Here is a 22096-nt window from a genome sequence, read left to right on the forward strand (position 1 = left end):
TAAACATGGCAAATCTTTGCCAGTCAATCACAATTAATTTCTCGTTTACGAAATGTCAGGCTCTAATTAGATTTATCTAATTATTTGCATTATACAGCGTTACAACTGTCAACTTGATGGAAAAACCTCTCCCATTATACTTTTTTATTTATGAATATTGTGAATATTCGAATTTCTATTTTTCCTCTCGCGAAATATCGCGCGGACATTTCTCGTCACGTACGCGTTTGAGATCAGGTTCTCTGAACGGTCGTCTGTCAATCGTCGATAACGAGGAGAATAGTTCGCGATTTCTTTTTTTTTTTTTCTCGTACGAGAATCTCGGACGGACTCGCTCCCGCCGTTCTGTCATCCGGACGGTTGCTCCGGTCGACGAAAAAAATGTGATAGCGCGCGAAACACCGGTATGACAACTAGTTCTCGGGCTCGCGAGGGAAGAAAACGCGCGGAGGAGAGCGCGAGAGGAGAGAACGAGAAAGAGAGAAAGGGAAAATTCCTCTCGCGTAGTGGCACGCACGTGAATGCACTTGTCGGCCACTCGCGCGCGTGTAAGAGCGTATGGTGAACCTGTTGCATCCCGGGCGTGTGCGTACAGCTACGCTGCAGAATGCGCTTCGACTTACGTGCCATCGTTCGGTGCACACATATGTTCCTGATTCGTCGACGATTCCTTGCTTCGCTTTGCCAGACCAGGAATATCCCGCACCGCCGAGCACGTCGGAACGCCGGAAAATTAACGCAATTATGTAGGAACCTAGGCAAATATGTTCAGGTCGTGCGGATAAATAGAAAAGGAGGAGACGCGTGGAATCCGCGCGAAGTAAATAAAGAATAGAAATAGCTGGGAAAAAGAAATTTTCGATTTTCGTAAATATCTTTATATATATATTTTTTTTATTAAATATATGAAAGTCACAAAAGAATGATAATTTTATAAAAAAATTTTATAAAAATTCTAAATGGATTTTTGTGACAAAAATATTTTTCTAAATTATAATTTCAGATAAATAGATTATTACTCTTTCATTTTATAATAATTATTAAAAAAATGCAATGACGTTTAAATTACTTAAATTTTCTCTGTTGTGTTATTATGAGAATCCTAAAAGGGTCAAAGGGCCACAATCACGAAGGAGAATTCTTAATTCTCTGGGAATGCTATACAACGCGGATTTCTTTAAGGTACAATCCGACATTGGCGGCATTTGCAACGCTGGAATTTGCATGATTAGTAAGCGATGTACCAGGCTGCTGACGAAGGATGCACCTGGCATTCTGTGTGCTGCCGCTCACGCGAATGCATCATCAGTAAACATACGAAGGGCTTGATTCTCGCAACCGTGGGCACTTTCCCAGTAAGAAACGTGCGTCTCTTGAAATTTACATTGCGTCATAAATTTACATTGTGATCAAGTTTTCTTTCTTAGAATTAAAAATAATTTTCCTGTCAAGGTTTAAATTATCTTAAGAATGATCATGCGCGTCAACCTTGCGTTTCTTCGATCGTTTTAAATTATCTGACGATTCAGCGATCTCTTGAGACAACGTTTGAGATTCTTAGTTTCTAGGATAGACACTAACGTTTCAAAATGTATTGTTGTAATTTCTCGGAGATCGATAAAAACTTCTTTGCCGAGACGATTGGCTCCGCCGTGGCTATCACGCTCGTTTCCATATAATCGCTTCAATTACACGACACAATTTCCTGCCCCGGACAAAGAAGACCGGGGGCAACGAGGCGCCGCATTAGATAACGCATGCATTATGCACGCGGCGGGCAAAAGCGACCGCGAGAACCGCAACGGCCATTAATGCCCGTCGAAAAAGACGCACGGACGGGTCGCTGTGTGCGTCGAGCAAAAAAGTGCAGTGGGCAAAAAAAAGGACAAAGAAATCCAGATCAGGGCCTTATCACCTCGGCCAGATTGCTCCCGTAATAAGAGGAACTTCAGGCTGGCGTAATGGCCGCAAGCGTACGCGTGCATCATAAATTCATGACGCGCATTTCCCGCGGAACATTAAATAGCGACTTCATCCGGCGCGCGACGGTCAATATTTATTCGACCGATTCAGCGGAAGAATACGCCGATCGCGCTCGTTTAGTCGCAAAACGATTGTCCTTAACACACTAACACGGTTTCATAATTTCTTTTCTGGCATGGCGCGGAACAGCGACGACGACGACGACGACGATGCGGACGACGATACGTGATTACATTCATGAATTGCCTCGCTCTAATTAAAATCTCTCTTTTTGTTTTATAGGTACGTTGACCGGATATTGCTGTGCGCGGCGCCGAGAGCGTAAGAAGATCGACGATCGCCGGAAACGCGGTATGATGCATTCGCATGCGCTAGGCCACTTCTTGCGCGTTTCGAGCAAACGTGCTTGAACTAATCTACTATCTTCTAATCAATCTCGATCTAGTTTTAGAATGAAGGAGAATTAATATTAAAATTTATCGTTTTCCTTGTTGGAACGAGAAGAAAATAATTGTTGAAATGTGCTTCGTTCAGACAGGAAATTATAATTATTTATCATGTCATACGAATATAATAAGCAGTATGAATTACATGATAACCAAGTTGCTATGATAAATAAGACATGAAAAAGTTATAATATCTTTTATTCTTTTAATCTTTTTACGCAATTTTTATATTTCTCTTCATTTATTGAACATAAAAGCATAAAAAAATTACAGCAGAGGCGAATTTCATTTAAATTTTTGTATTCTTAACTTTAACTTCGTTTTGAGTAACGGCTACAGTAAATCCTTTCAAAACGCGTGACGTAGCATTATTACTCAGTTTTTTGTATTGCGAGAGCAATGTATCTTTTAAAAGTTGAATCGATCAGCTTAATCGATCCTTTTTGCATCCATTATGCGTAATTGCTCTCGTCACGCTTCTCTTAGTCTTATTATCTTCTCTTCGTTCTTTGGTCGTTATTCTTGCAGCTGACTGAATCATCAGAATTAATTTTTTGAATATTAAAGTGTTTTTATTTATTACTGTTGTTATATTATTAATATTTTTATTAACAAAATGTCGATACATTTTCTCGTATAGGCTCAATATTAATATTCACTGTGTGCAAAAAATAGAATGAAAGTTGAGTTGCCTAAGGGAGAAAAGTTTATAATAAATTGCACTGACGTGATATCACATGAAAATAAATCAGGAAATTTTGTTTGCAATTCTGACAATCAGTCATGTGCAAGTTCTTTATTATGCATCAACATGACACATTCTTCCTTTTCAATATTTTACCTTAACCCGTATCATGCACATGTAATAGTTGTGACGTCAAGAAACCGCCACAGTTTTGATATCTCGGATGTAATCAATCGTCTAATTAGACAGCAATAGTGGGCTATTGTTGTAAACCCGCATCCGAGTGATTTTTTTTTCAGTGACGAGGTAAAAATGCAGTGCTGCAACAGCCTTGAATCTGATTTCGACTGTCGACGTATTTATAATCGAATTATCTCGTTATTTCATTAGGCAACAAGCTGCCCAAGCGCAGCCAACGTTCATAATTAAGCGCCTCGTGACTTTGAATGTCGCAAAGAGAGATCATTTTCCGTTGGCGCACGGGTAGACATTATCCTCTTCTTTTAATCGCCCAAGTTGATCCTTAATAACGAAGGACTTTCGTTGACGCCCCCTTTGGATCGTCTTACGAAGTAACGATCGATCGCTTGGGAAATCGCGTCATCATCCCCGATGACAACAGGCTATTATAACAACGATCCTCTCTTACAGTCTCGTTAAACGTATTAGGTTCCTAAGTCTTTGTATTAAACAAGCGAATTATGAGAAGAGACCAATTTACAAACATGAGAAACTTGCACTCTTATTGACTGAAGAATTCAACTTCCATGGGAAATCAGCAGTTAAACTTCACGTAAACTTTCGTTTGAGTGTGGCGATAGAGACGAATAAAAATTCGAGATCTCGTTGAACTCGACGTCGCAGTTTATACGTTAATATCGATCGTCATCATGCGTGATCGATGATCGTCTATCTCGCGCGATTACTATAATCGTGCGATTTACGCAACGAAGGAAATTCGCATTCTGAATAGTGTTGACTGTGATTACTGTGTCTTGCAAATTTCACCGGGTGTTATCCTAGCACGACACACGGGTTATGCCGGTAACACGCAATTTCCTTTACCATTAAAGCTCCTCCGCCAGACTTTCACCGGATTGCCATTATTGCGTGCTCTGCGATAACGCGTTGTCGCATCACGGACGCACGGCATTCGCATCTGCATTTGATAGCGAGCTACATGCAATTGCATTGCGCGTTGAAAGCGCGCGTCCGAGGAACTTTCTTCTTCCGGAAAGGATACCCCGCGGATCTATGATGGAGTTCACACGTAACGCATCGCACGTGAACGCCGCACATGTGACCTGAATACGTGAATATTTCGTATGGCAGGGATATTTCCTGTTCGTTTTGCCGCATTCTTATTCTCTCGACGAAAGGATTTACAATTAGTAGACAGATATATTTTTTAGTGATATTTTGACGTATGCAAATGTAAGAGCAATTAATGTGATAATTGATGAAAACTGGAAATATTTGAATCTTTAAAGATAATATAGAGAGAATTTGCAAAAGAATTTAAAAATTCATTTTTTACATGTATTTTTATACGAATGATGTATCAGTAAATCTATGTTGAATGCGAATGTGAATATTCTTGCTACAAAGATTACAAATTTCTGTTTATTAATCTATTATATTTTTATTAACCATCTTGTATGTTATTACATACAAAATAAATTAATAATTTGTAATAGTATTAAAATGCGTGATTTTATTATATTAAATTAAAAATGACGTGAGTACATGTGCGTTTTTTTACTACGCAAAAACATTTAGTTTTTTCGCTGTTTATTGTAACCCGCATTACATTGATGCGTGAGTACGATGCACTTTTACATCGCATCGGTGACAGCGCGTCCGCTCGCATTTTGTCTTGCAACGTCTACCGGTTTAACGAACCGACCGAAGGCCGCGCATTGATTTTCACATGATCGGAATCTCGCAGCCGCTTCTTGTACTTCTCATAATTTACTCGTGTGCCTGAGCAGCGATACAAACTGTCTTTTAATCAAGTATCAGTGAAATCAAATAACTAAGGAAATAAGAAAAGAAAAGAAAGTACAAAACAATCCATAATAAAGTAACATAAAATACTTTCTTTATTGAATCCAAGTGGATAAGTCCGTTTATACATTTATTAAAAAATAAGTAGTAGTAAGTATATATATATATTATAATATTAACATTTTACAAGATACAGAACTAAAAAATATTTTATAAAATGTATATAAGTTTGTCTATTTAAAATTAAAAAGATGAAAGAATTGTTATCACAAGAAGACGTTCTCTGTATACAGAACTTTTACAAATTTTTTTATTTCAAAACAACTAGTTGAAAACAAGTAGGCAGCTATGGTTTTGTTAAAGATACACTAAGATAATGAATGCACAATGCATATTAAACGAGTGATCAATTGGAACCAGTAGACTAGAAAGAGTCGTGACTTGAGCTGGCGCGGCGAATGCGTCCGATGCACCTCGATGCACATCCGCACGGTCAAATCTTGCTGCTCGTGTGCTGCGTGCAGCTCGCGCGATCGTGAATCGTGCATCGACAAATCGAGCGACCGACTTTCGCACGACCCGCATACACCGGTACTCTCCGCCGTCGCCACGTTCCCCATAGACCTCTCGTGACTTACGGGTACCCTCATGGTGCGCCGTGTGCCACGGCTACGAGATCGCCTAGACACGGGGATCTCCTGGAAAAATCGGCAATAAATGCAGATGCGCGCGAGAGGGACGAGAGGTAACACGTAAACGCAATATAACCCCCATCCAAGTACCGTGAGAGACGAGTTGCGGTGCCGCCGTAGATGCAAGCGTTTGCCGATGCATTTGGACGTATGTACACCACATGCGCGATCGCAATGCAGAAAGGTAGAAATAAAAATATGACGCAAAGAGAAAAAGAGAAAAATGAAGAAATATATTTAAAAATATTTTAAATAAGAGAAAAATATTTTTATTATCTTTATCTTATAAAAGTTTTTACATTCTTGCCAAAGCGTGTTACATCCTGTATTTTTACAATTAAATTCATATACGTATTCTCTCGATAAAAAAACAGATAGTAAATTTTTATTATAATTTTCGCAATTATCTATAGAATTGTGTATTTAATTAAACTACTGGTTAAACTACTTTTCTGTAATTCTTATCGATCGAAGAGGAAAATAAATTTAATACTCTATCGCTGTTACCTCGAGGAAAAGAATCAAGCGTTATCAAGCGTAAAAGTATAATAATTAAACAATTAACAATTAAAATAGAAATGAAATAAACGATGTAATACAAGATATGTGATAAATATCGTGAATAACAAAACAAGTAAATACAAATCAATGAATCAGATTTAGCTATGACTATTGATTTATTCATTATAATTGATGATTATCTTCAATACGTTGCTCATAAACATTGTTCGTGTTTGTTCGCAGATAATAACTATCATTGTATAAATTTCAATTTCGCATCTCGGTTACTTTAGCGTGTGCGATGATAGCATCGTTCATTGTTACTGAAGACCCATCGATCACGATGAGATTCGATCAATCCCAGCATCTGGGTTTACTCGCAGATCGATCGTCTGTTAACAGCAACTTTTTTGCGCGGAGCGCGTCTACTTATCGCTTCGATCTCGAACGTTTCGTTAAGTTTCTTTTAGATTTTTCGCAAACGACGAAGCATTCGAGGTTTTCGAGGAAGCGTCGTCCTAGCCGACGACGTTCCCATAAAAACGTCTCGGATTCTAGCTACCAGACATGTTTAAGGCATGAGCGTCTCGTCCTGCCGGGACGCAATGAATAAATGTAAATTCAACCCCGTAATAATTACTTTACGGGAGTATAGCCCGTCGCTGTAATCACTTTAATAGCCACCTCTGCCGTGGCGACGAGCCGGCATACCTTTCTAGCCGCAGTGTGATGAGCGCCGTTGCATTAATGATGCGTTTTACGAGAACGCGAGAGGACGCTCCGCCGTCAAAAAGGCAAGGGAAGTCTGTCCGTTGATTTAATTGACCGCTTGCAAACGCGTTTAGATATCAGTGATAAATTATTCATGCGAAAATACCTGTTAACACTTAGGGACGCAGGTCGTTACAATGAAACATAATAACATATTGCGCTTAGCTAAAAAATATCACCAGAGGACGCGTGTCTCTGGTATGCGTACGTTAAATTGCAATTATCGTGTTCGTCTTTTCTGCATTTCAGCGTACGACGAAAATAATTATTTAACCAAAGAAAACGTGGATACAAAGATAGAAATACGTTTTGCAATGTCAGCAAAGTGGATGAAAGGAATCTGCGGGCAGTTTCGCGTTTAATTGCGCGTGATGCTGGCCAGATTACTCGGCACCTTTTCACTCGGGGATGTCGAGAGTTATTCGTCACACACGTTGAAACCTTAAGTTACCCTTTACCGGGGAAGAAACTGCGCGTCCTTGCGCGCGGACTTGGAGCTGGCTCCAATTAAAATTAAATGCACATACGTTTCTTGTTAACAGCTCGTGGCACTCTTATTACCGCAGTTTCAGTCTAACAGTGACACCGGTCATTTTCAGCAATAATTTACCTAAGCAACATACAGGAATGACGCTTTCGTTACGCGTTCCTCCATAAATATGCGTGAAGATTGAAAACTCGCTCGAAAATATCGCACTGCGGACTTTCGTGCCTGTAATACATATAAATTTTACCATTGCAAAATTGCGATTTATCGATCATGTTTGAGAGTAGTCGTTATGTCTCGAAATAGTCTTCGGATGCTGTTAAAAACAACTTGCCCTTTTGTTTTTCTACCAGGGAGTTTAAAATAAATCTTACATTAAAATTAGAATAAAAAACTTGAATAGTATTTAAAGTTTTATAAAAATTTCATAACATATTTAATTTAACTTTTATTTTATCTATATTAAAAGATACAGTATGTCAAATGACATATCTTATTGTCTCTGTATGAAAATTTTTCGATATATTTATTTTCGATAATTTATTCAATATATTTAAATAATAATCACATATCCAAAATCAAATTGTGCTCCATGAAGATTATTTTCTTTTAATGTAAAAGTTTTAATGTCCTTTTTTATCGTTGCAAATAATTGTTGACCGACTTCGAATAATTGTGCACCGTCCAACAACACGTACAAATATTTGCGCACATCGCATCGTGTCAAGTCGACGATGGTCGAAGTGGCAGTGATGATGAGCCCCGAAAAAGGGACTCTCCGAATCTCGTGACATTGTTTATCGCGACTCCGCTGTCCGCTGACGACGCAGGGAAGCCATTCATCTCAGCCGACGCGCTTACGGCGAATCCTTAAATTATCCAACAGGGATAAGAAGAAGAAGAGGAGGAGGAATAGAAAGAGGAGGAAAAGGAGGAAGAAGAAGAGGCGCTCGCGTCCTTGCGGACTTTACCATGGGATTGCCCGGAGCTGGTCGCGGCCGGGCTCCAATTAAAATAAACGCGTTCACCTGCTTTTCTTGTCACCGCTCCGAGAAGCGACCGGGTCGAAGCTACCTCGTCACCTGACGCTCCTCTGCAGAAACGGCAGGAGACGGTTCTCGACGGTACCTCGCCGTCGAGACGTTCGCCTCGCGCTCGTTCTCTTCTTGGTTCGTTACTCCGCGCGAGTCATCCTCTCCTTCGCGTCCGTAGGATGTTCGTCGTTGTTCCACGCGAGTCATTCTCTTCGGCGTTGTTCTCCTTGGATCATTCTTCTTCTCGTTGTTCTCCTTGAATCGGACTCTTCTTCGTCGTCATCATCATCATCATCATCATCTTCTGCTTCTTATTCATTATGGCTGGATATTACGCTCTCCTTGCACACTTTCCGTCCGTTTCCCGCTTTCTGCTATCATTCGTATTCCTTACATTTCAAGATGAGATGAAGATAACGATAAAAACATTGTACGTTTATAAGTGCAGCCATTGTGGCAAATAATTTGTCACTTGCTGCACTGTTAGATGCACGTTCAAGATACAACGAATTGTCAGAATTTTATTGCACGGACGGAATATTACAAAATAGACCATATAATTGAGTTAAGAGAGTTGAGAATTAATTCACTTTTTTTAAAGTTATTTAAAATTAATTTTGGCATATTGGGAAGAATACTATTATTGCTTGCAAGTTTTTTATGTCAAGATTAATATAGTAGAGTTTTTAAAACTCTCTCTATAGCATTCGGAGAGAGTCTGTTTCTAGTCACATTTTTTCACTTGCTCGAAAACGGAGACAAAATGTCTGCCTCTCCTAGATCAATTACGAAGGCTCAGCTGAGCCGCGCGATTGTTTGTGTCCGCGAATGGATGCAATTTCCGAGCCTTTACTGAGCAAAAAGCTTGAAACACCTGGCTCGCACGTTGTATGTACGTTGGGCGACTATGCAGCAACATTAGAAGTCAATGCCAGGAGTGTCGTTAACCTTCTTCGCGGCAACATATGGCATATATCCTGACAAGGGAAGAAGACGCTGAAGAGACGCGGGGGAATCCATCGCGACGTTTGAAGCCGGTGATGACTGAAGAATACTCAGCAGCGCCTAGTGAGACGAGGCGTGTCTACGATTATAATCGAATGGTCTTCTCTTTCGTAGATATCAAGATAATTTTAGGAACGTGTTACGAGGAAGGAAATTCAAAACATTGTCCAATTAGAAGGAGATAAATGTATATAATTTTACAAAGCAGGCTTTAATCAGAGACGATCTTCTCCCGAGATAATTTTTTGATTAGCATCACGTCCCTCTGTTTGGTCGAAGACATCACGCCTTCCCAATGACGAAATTATCTCCTTCCTTCGCGGAACGATTCGGTTTCGGGATTTCGTGCGCGTGTGAACGTTGCAACTGTCTACATGGGAAGTAGCTGCACGCGTGGAATACTGACGAAGGACCGGGATGGAATAATCGCCCGCGGATTCTGGGCCTCTCTCGCGATCGTTCGAACATAAATATCACGTTTATCTGCCGATTGCAGCATACGATGACAATGATGTGCTTGGGATAGCGAATGACCGGCACGTCGCGTCTAATGACCAGGCGTCAGATGGCCCAGCGAAGTGTTATTTAAATATACATGAAGCTGAGGAATGGGATCCTTCCGACGGTGAGATGCGAATTTGAGCGCGTCGTGCCGATTACAAATTTGCCGATTTTCCGCATGTCAATTTTTTCGCAACATAAAGTAACAATTTTATAGTTCGAACGGGAATTCCTAATGAACGTAACAGTTGTTCTTTAAGAGTGATGATATGAGAGCATCGTAAAGTTTTGCGATCGTGAATGCCTTTATATATTGTAATGCGGAACTTACACAGAATTGAAATTTGGGAAGAAAATTATACATTTACGGGAATTTATTCATAAAATCCATTGTTCTCGTATTTGTTCTTTTAATTACGTTATCAATTCTCTAACGAATTAGCTGTTAAATGGTTTCAAAAATATATCAATCTATCAATTTAAATATAGCTATTAATTTAAAAACAATTTAGAAATAAAAATAAATAATCTTAAGAAGTTGGATGATTTTGCCGAGATGCATGTCACTCTGCAACTTGTGTGCATGTGATGCATTTTTTATCATTATTATTTCGCGACGAAACCTGTTTATTTTTTAAATGAACCTCGACTTCGGGGAAACACATATTTCCGAAGGCATGTCTCGCATTCGTTCTCCCATGAAACATCGCAGGAAGCATCACGCGGTTGCACCTGCAGCGCATCTCGCAATATAGGCAGATGTATGCACTGTGTCATAAACGTTTAGTCTCTACAGAAGCCACCGTCTGCAGAAGTCCTATCATAGACATGTGATAATGATCGGTGGATCGTCAATGTGTGACATGTAACCCGAGGCGAAGCGTACTTTGGCCGAGAATTAATTCACGCGTTTTTAAAACTTTTTAACGACACAGCGTGAAACGTAATATTTTTTTACATTTGAGATATAAACTTGTATCGTTGCGAAATGAATAATACAATAGATCGACCAGATCGTTAAAAATAACATTTCAACAACAGTTTCAAATTGTTGGTTTAATTAACATAGCTATCGTTGAAATAAAAACCCACATGTTATTTTTATTGTTGTTAACTATGAGTTTAGGAAAAAAAATTATATTTAAATATATAATTAATGTAAGTCTTATAACAAAAACATCGGTATTTTGAGAGCCATATTATAAGACGTATATCTTCCAAGGAATTAATTTTAGCCGAAAGAAAATATTTCTCGCGTCAATCATATTACGCGTGTGCTTGTGACGCTGTCTAACTATGCACTCGAGTGCATCGTCTTGAGGCGTAACCTTGAACGATCAACGAAGGCCAAGGTATACATAGCGTCGGGGCGCTAAAAAAATGCCCGCGCCGAGCGGCTTGGTTCACCGGCCGCGATAATTAGTAGCTCGTAGATTTTTCCAGAGAGACATAACTCATCATCCGTCAACGTAGGCTACCCGCTGAGACTCCGCAAAGAGAAAGAGAGATAAAGAGAAAGAATATACCGAACGCGCGTGATCGTGAGCGTACGCATAGGGAAGCTTCGTCATTTTCTGCGCGATTTCCCAAACAAATTACATGGTGCATGCTAGACTCCGTCATCCAACTTAGAACCTGCAATTTATCCCGGAGATCTATGCATTTTCTTCCGAGAGGGAGATAGGGCGGCGCGCCGTTATTACCTTCCGTCATGGTGAGGCATTTTCTCGATGAGGAAAATCTCAACATAGCTTTGTTTGGAAAAGCGGAAAATTTCTTTTTTGTATTACCTAACTTATAATTTTCTGCCGAGAAAACTGTCTGGGAAAATTTCACGCGAAAGAAGAAACAGGTGGCGTGAGATTGGAAAAATCTCACGTGAGGAAAAATATTGTAAATCCAAGGAAAATTGACAATAAAACCAGAAAACTGAGAAAAGTCTAGAAAATATCATAAGCGTAGAACTCTATATATAAATTCGATTGTTCGATTGAAACACTCGAAGTTTTCTCTCATTCGTGATACAAGAAGTATTAATTATCGCGAGGTGATTCAGAGTTAGCTAAAGAAAAAAAAATTCATGTATATGGATGTATGTTTTATTATAGAGCTTCTGAACAACACGATCGAGAAGCTGATAAAAAACAGAAACAAAGTCTATCCGTCAGTAAAAAAAAGTCTCGGTTACTTAACTCCTCAATTTTTGCAGCCAGATGTAACTTATCACACTTTGATGTCAATATCTGCCGCGCGTGTATCTACCTACGCGTCTACACATCTTGAAGTATAATTTGCATAATCATACGTGCACGTGGGTAGACGTATGTAAACGGCGTAACAATTTTCGAGAGCTTTGAACACGACCGCCGCTTTTCATTGAAAAAGAAAGAAAGAGGAGAAGCTCATTACGTTGTCTTGAAAAAAAAAAAAAAAAAAAAAACAAGATGTCGCAAGGAGATTCCTGTTGGAATCGACTCACAATCCCGCAGGGGTAACTGTTCCTCGCAGTCATTTGGGTTTAGCGAACCCACGGACCCGAGCTCAATACATTGCGGACACTTCCATACATTTACACATTACACGTATGCATTCATACACATTTTTGTAAATTTAATAAATTTTTTAAGAAACATGGAAATATTACTTTATTTAAAAATAAAAAAAAATAGGAATAGGATTAGACTTAAATATGTAATTGATACACAGAAAGGACGATTTTGCTGAAGTGTCTAAAAATTTTACCAGATACAGATCTGACAATAATTTTGTTGGACCATCAAAATTATTATGTAGGATACTTTTTTATTTTTTATGTTTTTTACAAAAAAGCCAAAAAACAAAATCGGACAGAAGTTGATTTCTCAAGAAGAAGTAGCGATCGTATATTTTAGACGACGCGTGTAATTGTTATTATCTACGGAGGTACATATACATGTGCGTGCACGCGTGATTAAGAGTCGTATTAAGGCAATACCGAATTACTAGAAACTTGTATCGCAGGCGGTTCTTATTATTTACGCGCGTCTTCGCTGCGCTCTCCTACGGATGTCTTGCAGCGAGTTGCAGCTGCGCTCAAATGCATTAATGCAGATACGTCATGCCGCGCAGGAAGCGATCATCGAGGCGTACCAGGCATCTTGAGGAGTGCACTCTCTGCAGGTAGCAACGTTGACAGACGATGAGCTACGTCGCAATAGAAAAATTGGATTTAACTGTTCGGACTCGACGTCAGCGAGTTGCTCGACGATTAAATCCTTGGAAATTTACTCCGTCGCAAAATCGCAATGCCGACACGTTAAGTTCCTTTAACGTATACATAGTAATAATAACAATTTTGATAACAATAATAAATTGAACATAGATAAAAAATAACGTGAGGTAATTTAACATTTAGAAAAAATAGAATAATAATTTTTATCTACGATTATACGTTAATTTTTCGTTACATTTATTGGATATTATTTGACAATCGAATTACCATACAGTTTTGTTTTTACTTGCTGTTTTTAAAAAACGTGACTTCATTTCGCAAAGACATCGGGCGCAACTACATGTCTTTGACTTCTTGGCGTAAATCGCGCGAGACGTACATCGCAGTAATTGCATTGTACTACAGGATGCACCGGATAGTGCATCTCGGTCGGACGCGAGTGCCTCTCGTTGCAGCGCCGACATACGTACTCACACATCGCGCATCTCGTCTCGTAACTCGGCCGTTCACTTTTATTATTTGCCGTTTTACGGCAGGAAGTCATTACCGCATGCAGATTCGCGGTGTGCCGAAGGCCGAAGGGCAATCGCGGAGAGAGGGGGTGGGGGTGGGGGTGGGGGGAGGTTCAATAAAAACGAGCCGCGTACGGCTCCCTCGTATGCCCTCGACGACGAAGAGGGGGATGAGGAACGTATGTACGTACATACGTGCTTTTGATACGCTTGTACCCGGCACGAATCCAGTTTCCTCGTTAAACGTGAACGTCCAGCGTTCTAAAGGCGTTACATAATAAGGCGAGAGTATAATATCCTAAGAATACGACCTACCCTCTGATTCGCTATAATTACAAGCTCCACGCATGTTCGTTCTTTTTTCATCATTCGAGCGGTATTTGTGGTTTGTTTTAAACGTTTTAGACACACCAATACTAGTGATAAATATAATCGTGTAATATGTTCTGCTTCTAAGAGGCTACTATGTAATAATAAGCAGTGATGCGCTGTGAACATTTATTCGATGTGCGATCTAAGATTATTTTTGCAAACTCGTTGATTATGCGCGAAACTCGTTTTAAATAAAAAAAGTAACTATTGGAAGTAGAAATTATCGGACGTTGACATCGGTTACTCTTTCACTTCGCGTAAGTGCATTTGAGAATCACGCCCATTTATCATCCCGGTCGGCCGAAGAGTGGTTACCGCGGGGAGAGAGAAATAGGAAGATTGACGTACAATGCTCGCAGAGATGATTCAGAACGAGTAAACCTTGACAAATTTTTTTTTATATTTTGTGCGTGATTCAGTTCCAGCCGATGCACATTATGCATCAAGCGGTGCAAAGACCTGTGCGAGAATCCAAGGCTCACTGATCTGAATAATGAATCGTGACACAGATATCGATTCCGGAAAGAGATAACATTGTAAACTGGCATGGTCAAGAGAGATAAAAAGCAATTTTATCAGATGCTTAGATTATATAATCCAAATAAAAAATGAGAAATTAATTGAAACGAATAGAAAGCATTCTGACATTTTGAAAGCGATATCTAATTTCGGAGAATAAAAATTCACAGTGTAAATTTACGTAAACTTTTGTCATTTTTTTTTTTAATATTACTGTTTAGCAAGAGGAATAGCTCGGAGATTACTCCTGGCAATTATAAAATTTCAAATTTTTTTGGTCTGCTTATTGTTTGCCGTGTGGAATGCGAAGGCGAGGCGATCACAAGCTCTTTCACAGGTTCGTGAAATAAATAGCCCGACTAAAAGAAAAAAATGGCCGACAATGATCAAACCGGGTACCGAAATGTATGAGCCAGCGGTCTTTAGGCAATCTATTCGATTACCATGAATCTTTGTATTCTTAACTCCATCGTTTCTACTTCCTTTCGAAAAAGACACTAGAGTCCCAAGAGCGTGTTCACGAATTCTTCCTCGATTCACGTGGGAATCCTGTGTATCGTGAATTGTCTCTCCTCATTTCGGGGCGTAAATCCTACCTTCAGCTAGGATTTATGTCGATTTTGCGTCTGGTGCTTGAGCAAAAGTTTTTTAATGTTATATTTACAATTACAAATTATTTTAAGACAGATAAATTATTCAGATATAAAGATTATAAAACTTATTGAGATACATGCATTATCTCAAAATTAAAAATACGTTATATCTTTTTTTTATTATGATATTATTACTATACAGTTATGAGTTGTTCTAGGTCTAAGACGGCAGCAAATGGAAGAAAGAGCGGCACTCTGTCTCGTAGAGCGAGAGAACGTAACTTTCGTCATTACTCGTAACTCTCGTGACCAAGCCTCTGGACGAAGGGTCGTTGTATCCTAGAGACGATCCTTATAGAGACGATCGAAGCCGCAAGGCGGCATTGTCTCAGTCTTTTTCTTGTCTCTAGAAGAGGAGGCTTCTCGCGTGTGAGTTATATAACAAAATGGCCGTTGGTGCTCTTCTCTCCTCTAGCGTCGCTACGCGCGTTGTGCGTGTGTGCGCGTACACGTGCGTTCACGCACACGCATATTGATACGCGTCATCGTGTCGGCACGTAAGGTAGGAAGGGTTCTATGAGACCCTACGTTAGGCTAGGTCTTAAGTTGTTCGGGTCTTTAACCCAGCTGAGGGAACGCCGGTTGGCCAGACAGATCGCGCGACCACAGTAGAGGTGATTCAGTGCTATCATTTTCAACCGCGGCAATCAAGAGAGAAAGAGATGACGATAGTGAATGAAGTCGATCACCGATCGCCGCTTCGTTCTGCATGGTTGAGCATTTTTGCGTCGCGAAACAAATACCTGGAGGAAATCAATGGTTTCGTAGAAACAGGTTTTCCAAGGTCTCGATAAATCTTCTAAAACAGACATTTTAAGAAAAAAATTACTTTAGTTTTGTCATTTATATTCTATGTATTTGTATCATAAGTTTTATAACAGAAGAAATAATTACGATACCAAATTTTATTTAACTAAAATGAATATAATAATTATACATGACATGATTACGTAACACAAAAATTAATTACCAAGTTAATAAAGGATAATTTTTAAAGAACTCTTTGTGAGGATATTTATATTTAAATTAAAGATTTTGATAACTCTTCACTCTCCAGAACTTATCATACGTAGGTTCTTTTTGTTCTCCTTGTTATGGCATTCAGCATCAGAGAAGTTCATATTAAAGGAACGCCTGATCCTGTTTCTCGCGCCTCGTCTCGCAAGAAGCAGTTTCAAAGGGATCACCATTCCTGAGGTGGTTCGCATGGCGAAGGAGACTTTATTCTTGAATGGCCAGGATTTCATTGTTTGGAGCCCGCGATAAAACGGTACAATCGATTATCCGTGCGAGGATAATCGCGCGCGCACCTGAAGGTCTCCTCTTCGTATACGAGACGAAACTTGAGGCGTGTCCTTTCGTTGAAAGGATTCTCATTGCACGCTGCGCTTTCGTTTCCCTCCGAGAGTTACGGTCACTCTCCTTCGGTGCGATCGATAAAACGGACGTCCGACAGCGAACTCCTCTCGTTCTGCTTCGATAAGATCGACGAGCAATTTGTGGCATCGCAGGCGTCGTTGCGCGTACGCGAACGCGCGTTTCCTCTGGTCATATCGAGGGCGCAGATTTTGTACGATTGTACGGTTGTTTAGCACAACAATGTAGTTCCTTAAAGATCCGTAAAAAATTGCAATCGAACATAAACCTCACTTTCAACACGCAATTTACGCCTTAAAGTGGGATAAAATGATACATTTTCCATACATGCGCACGATTACAATCGCACGATTGCCCTCAAGATCTAAGCTCAATTTTCTAGCTAAACATTAGAGGAACGTCATGGTTCTTGGTAATGATCAGCGATTATACTGATATCCTCAATATCCTGTATTCCGTACCTCAATAATCACAAGGTATTTCCTTTATGTTATTTATGATTTCTCACCGCATTAGAACGGCTGTCGTATTACAGATCGTGAGGAAGTTGTGCAACCAATTTGAGTATGCGATTACGCGTGTGAAGATCTTTCGAGAATCAGGCGAAGATGAGGCGATATGTTTTTGCTAACCGCAGATTCTGATCACGACGCTTAGATTTTGCTCGGTCTTAGAAGCCGCCTTAGAAGCGGCCATTGAGAGGCGAACGGAGTCGAGCTGGCTTGTGTAATCTCCGACGTGCTTCGGCGTTCCTCTCACGAAGCGAGTGTAGTCGCTGCACGTTTGTCTATGATTCCTCGACGACGTTCCTCGAGCGCTATAACCGTGGCGAGAGGAGGCAGTTTCTTTATATTGCGCGGCTGCACTATGCGTGCTAAAGAGATTCGTGAGAGTGAGAGGAATTTAGGGACGGATCTATTAATTCTAATAAATTTCAAAAAAAATTAAAAAGATCTTTTTAAAGAATTTAAAGAAAAAAGATATATATATATATCAAAAATACAATCGAAAATATATACAAAAATTGTTTTTAAAATGATATGAATAAGTGAAACTGCTCGTTATAAATCTCAACTTTTGAAGATATATAAATCGAGAAACTTTTTTGCGTAAGGTATTAATTATTAGAAAGAATTTTGGAAATTAATATTTTATAAAAAAAATTAATATTTGCCAGTATATAGTCTCCACTGATAGTTTTTAAAAGTGATTAGATTTAAATCTCGAGGAGTCATGATCCATTCCTGTAAGGGCGAAGTGAATGGTGTGTGTACTCAGTACCAGTATTTCTTCTTTCAGTATTCTCCGCGTCTCGTTTTCTCTTCTGCGAGTCTTCTCTTTCATTCCCTTCGCACTGTCCTGTGATTCCAGCAGACGGAAACTGCCGATATATCAAGTGAGCGAGTCGATGGCATATCTCAGCTACCTCTCTCTATGTCTTGAAACCTGTGATTTCCCACTGTCGAAAATTTATTGCTGTCAACCAGTTTTCGCCGATATTATTCGTAATATTTGTTTCTCAATTTCTGAGTGATAGTTTGTCGTAAATTTAATGACATTATTATTGTTTAAACAGAAAGGATAGAATTTAAAATAGAAAGATTAAAATGTATTTCTAAATTTTTTATTCTTATGTAATCAAAATTACATCTCTCAATGAAAATATATCTTTATTTTTTTGCTTCTTGAATAATGATTAATGGTGAACATCTTATAAAAGAAAAATGTGAATATCAAATAGATTTATACTCAATTCCAACTTTTTGTTTATGTTTTGAATATTAGAGTGACTTATAAGTTATATATCTTTTATACATCTATTTATAAGTTATATATCTTTTTATACATTTTAGGATGCATGTATCTATATTTTTATTTTATTTTAGGTATACATTTTTTTATCGGAGTACATTACGCAAGTCACATGATGAAGTGTCATTTTAGTGTCATTGTTTTATGAGTTATGTATTGCGCATACAAAAAAAAACAAGACAACGACGTTATTTATGCAACCACACAGACGTTTCTGCATTAAGCAGTGGCATCGCAGACTGTCTCGAATCGCCCGACTCTGAATCATTCATTCGCCCTATACTGTCTGCGATTCGCCGTTCGCGTTGCACTGTCGTGGTTCTTTTGTCGTTCCCGCGCATATCACGCGGTTAATATCGCACGATATGCCGTACAATACCGCATCGCCGAGGCGTAGGTAGAACACGATCGCGAGAGATTTCTTCTTCAGAAACAATGTATGCGACTCTCGCTAAAATCCTGCGAGCCAATTTCCTTTCTTTCGCTTGTAACATCTTTATTCGCAAATTTTTGCTCAGCCTATGAAACGTTCTCAGATACATTTAGTCAGATTTTTTTCTTGCAATTTCTGCGAATATTTTGTGCTTACGAAGTTGAAATCGGTGTCTCCTTCGTGCAAGCAGAAAGACTTGTCAATGATATTTTCTCAGAACGCGCGCGCGCCTGTTAGCGAACGTGGCAAAGTCGCGCGAGGAGAGATCACGAATTCAATTGGCACCGTGGCTACTTTTCCGAGTAGAAATATCGGTAACGACGAGGTGCGAGTGCGCAAGGTCGTGGTACGCGAGGAGAGGACTCCAATTTATTTCTCCGAGTGGCATTCGTGGCCGTTGCGCCGGAGGCGCGAGCCTGTTTTCTCGCTCGGAATATCAACAATGCTCCGGACCATGGGCTCGCGTGTAAGCGAGGGCTATCGATATATGCCGATCGATTTAATATATCGGCGGTTGCGCAACGGACGCTGCCGTGCATTCACCCTGAAACTGCACTTGCTCTCGCCGGCCGTGCGAGAAGAAGGTGTCGGTCGTGAGCGATTCACGCGGGGATATTCACGGTCGATTCCCCGATGCGAGATACTGCGCCGTACAATTGTTTATTCAGGACTCTCTCAGAGGCAGAGGCTTTATATTATTGCTAATGCAGCAGATGCGGCTCCCGTCTAAACTGATAATGGTAACTAATACTATTCGCGAGGCTCACCGTGACGAGTGAGAAGAAGGGGGTGAGGACAATACACTGGAATTAATAAATATAAAACCATCAGTTTTAGATTTTAGATTTTTTATTTACACGTAGAATACTTTTTTTTTTTGTTGAAAAATCAATCATGTGTGGGCCGAATAAGACAAATTGCATTTGTCGACGCAGTGTATATTGTAAGATGTAATGCACATGATATTCTCAAGTAGTTACAGAGAAATATATGTAATCTTCAGGCGTACGTGTGTAACGTGTCGAATCTATATACATTTATTCGTATACGTATAATTATCTCGGCGGGTAATGACGATAATCGCAGACATTTAACTTCGCGCGTCTCTGTCACGGTGACTAATAATATTCATGCTTACCCCTGGTGCTCGCGCGAATTTTTGCGGTTCGGCGTGACAACGATTATTTATCTTCGATATTTATTGCCTTCAAAATAATCCCTCGCGTCTCTCGCTTCGGCTCATTTGTAAACGTGTCGAACGCTTTATTCGGGTACTTCGCATTCCGTTGCGCATATACGCGTGCATCTGCACGCGCGATCTCTCTTGTGCACGCGTGCGAACCGCACACGCACGTATCTCCGTTACGTGCATAAGTCAGGTGCGAGACGAAGGTCGAGAACGCAAATATGAGTGTTTCCGTAATTCGCGCTCAGAAATGCAAATAATCGTCTGTAATTAATTTAGATACAACATTGATATAAAATAACGCTGTTGACTGACTGTCAATTATAATGGAATTAAAGCGAATGCTTTTAATGGAGATTTCACATTATAATATTTATGAAGCATAAAAACCATAAGAGGTTGTTTTAATTATGAAAATGAATCTGCGCGGACATTTTTTTGCATTTACGAGACATAACGATACGACCAGATATAAAATACACGGTCGAGATGCGCGTGGGAGCATATTTTAAATTGTTCTCCCGAAGAGCGGATAAATTCCAAAATTAGAATCAGAGTTGTTCTCAGGCATCACATCTCATTTCAATATTAAATATCCTCGGGCGAGTCGAAATTCAAAAACAGGTTCCATTTGCCGATGCCGCGTATCAGTTAACACGTATGTACTATACATACACACGTAATTATTAACGTCGCGCATTATCATATGTCCATAAACGGTCAACGAACTTCTAGACCACCTCTGTGTTTCTCACAGCTCAATTTCGGAATCATTGAATGATACACGGATCCTCGTTCCGTGTGAAAGTGCTGTTGGCTTTACGCTCGCTACTAGAGTGCCTACTAAAACCGGAGAGACGTTCCTTTTCTGTCTTTTCTCCTCTATCTTCCCGACCGTGCTCGATTCCACTCTGAATTCTAATGCCGGTATCTCGGTTTCTGCCGCGCGGAGACCGCCTCGAGTGTCTTCTAAGACCACTCGAGAAAGACATAGGGATCTGTTTGGTCACCGCCATCGCGACCGAGGGAGCACCGGTGGCCGGAGAGGAGAATGTAAACGTGGGCGGTAGTTTACATAGAACTTTGAACCGTTTGGTGCCTCGTTGGCGACCGAGGGTAGTAATTCAAATCGACAGTAGCATCCATTTGGTTAAGGGGATCCCTCTCTACCGAGATACGGATCAGTGATTTATAACTGGCTGCCGGAATGCGTGCGGACATACCAATGTCTTCTCCAACATCATCGATATCCATTATTGCTCCGACTTCAGCGGGGGTAAGCCCGATATTCGCGATACGTCGTCGCTGGATCTGGTGGCATTTCTGTCGTTGGCGGGTTTAATGCCGGTTGAATAATTACATCTGCGAAATTGAAAATTACGAAGATCGATGACCCTCGGTTAAATTTATATTAAGCCAAAATCGATACTGTCATAAATAGATTAAAAAATTCACGGGAGAAATAACTAACTGACTTGAAACACACATTTAATTTAGAAATGATAATGCAATTCTATAAGCATTGGCTTTGTTTTAAACAATATTTAATGAATTTTGGTTTATGAAAGGAACAGGAGTTATTAAATTTATGAAAGGATTATACTTAATTATCGAAGTCTAAAGGACTAAAGTTCACACTACTATCATTATATAATACTTAATTTATCCTAGGAAGATATATTTCCGAGGATAAAAGAAAAAAAAAAGAAAAGATCTCTTCTACGATCCTTTCGAATTATATCATCGCAGGTAACCTTAGAAACATTATATCCAGACAGTATTCTTTTATTTTGCGCGCTTGGGTCAGTTCTTTGGAACCTCAGTCGAGTTAGTTTAGACTGTCCTTGGTGGAATATCGGGGCCAATCTCAAAGGGCCCTTCGGCTCGACCAATGTATTTAAACATATGT

General features: G+C 39.8%; 1 protein-coding gene across 2 annotated transcripts in view; it reads left to right on the plus strand.

Annotated features, from left to right (window-relative positions):
• LOC105422001 (uncharacterized) overlaps positions 1–22096 on the plus strand; it is a 164802-nt gene that overhangs the window by 106570 nt on the left and 36136 nt on the right. The window contains exon 2 of one of the 2 annotated variants that reach the window (XM_089072119.1): positions 2266–2334. The exons of the other annotated variant lie outside the window; for it this stretch is intronic. Coding sequence (XP_088928245.1) covers positions 2266–2334 — 69 coding nt within the window. The remainder of the gene's footprint in view (positions 1–2265; positions 2335–22096) is intronic. 2 annotated transcript variants of the gene reach the window in all.

The sequence above is a fragment of the Pogonomyrmex barbatus genome, unplaced genomic scaffold, assembly GCF_055798465.1.
Source record: "Pogonomyrmex barbatus isolate J1 unplaced genomic scaffold, ASM5579846v1 scaffold13, whole genome shotgun sequence".
Lineage (NCBI taxonomy): Eukaryota > Metazoa > Arthropoda > Insecta > Hymenoptera > Formicidae > Pogonomyrmex > Pogonomyrmex barbatus.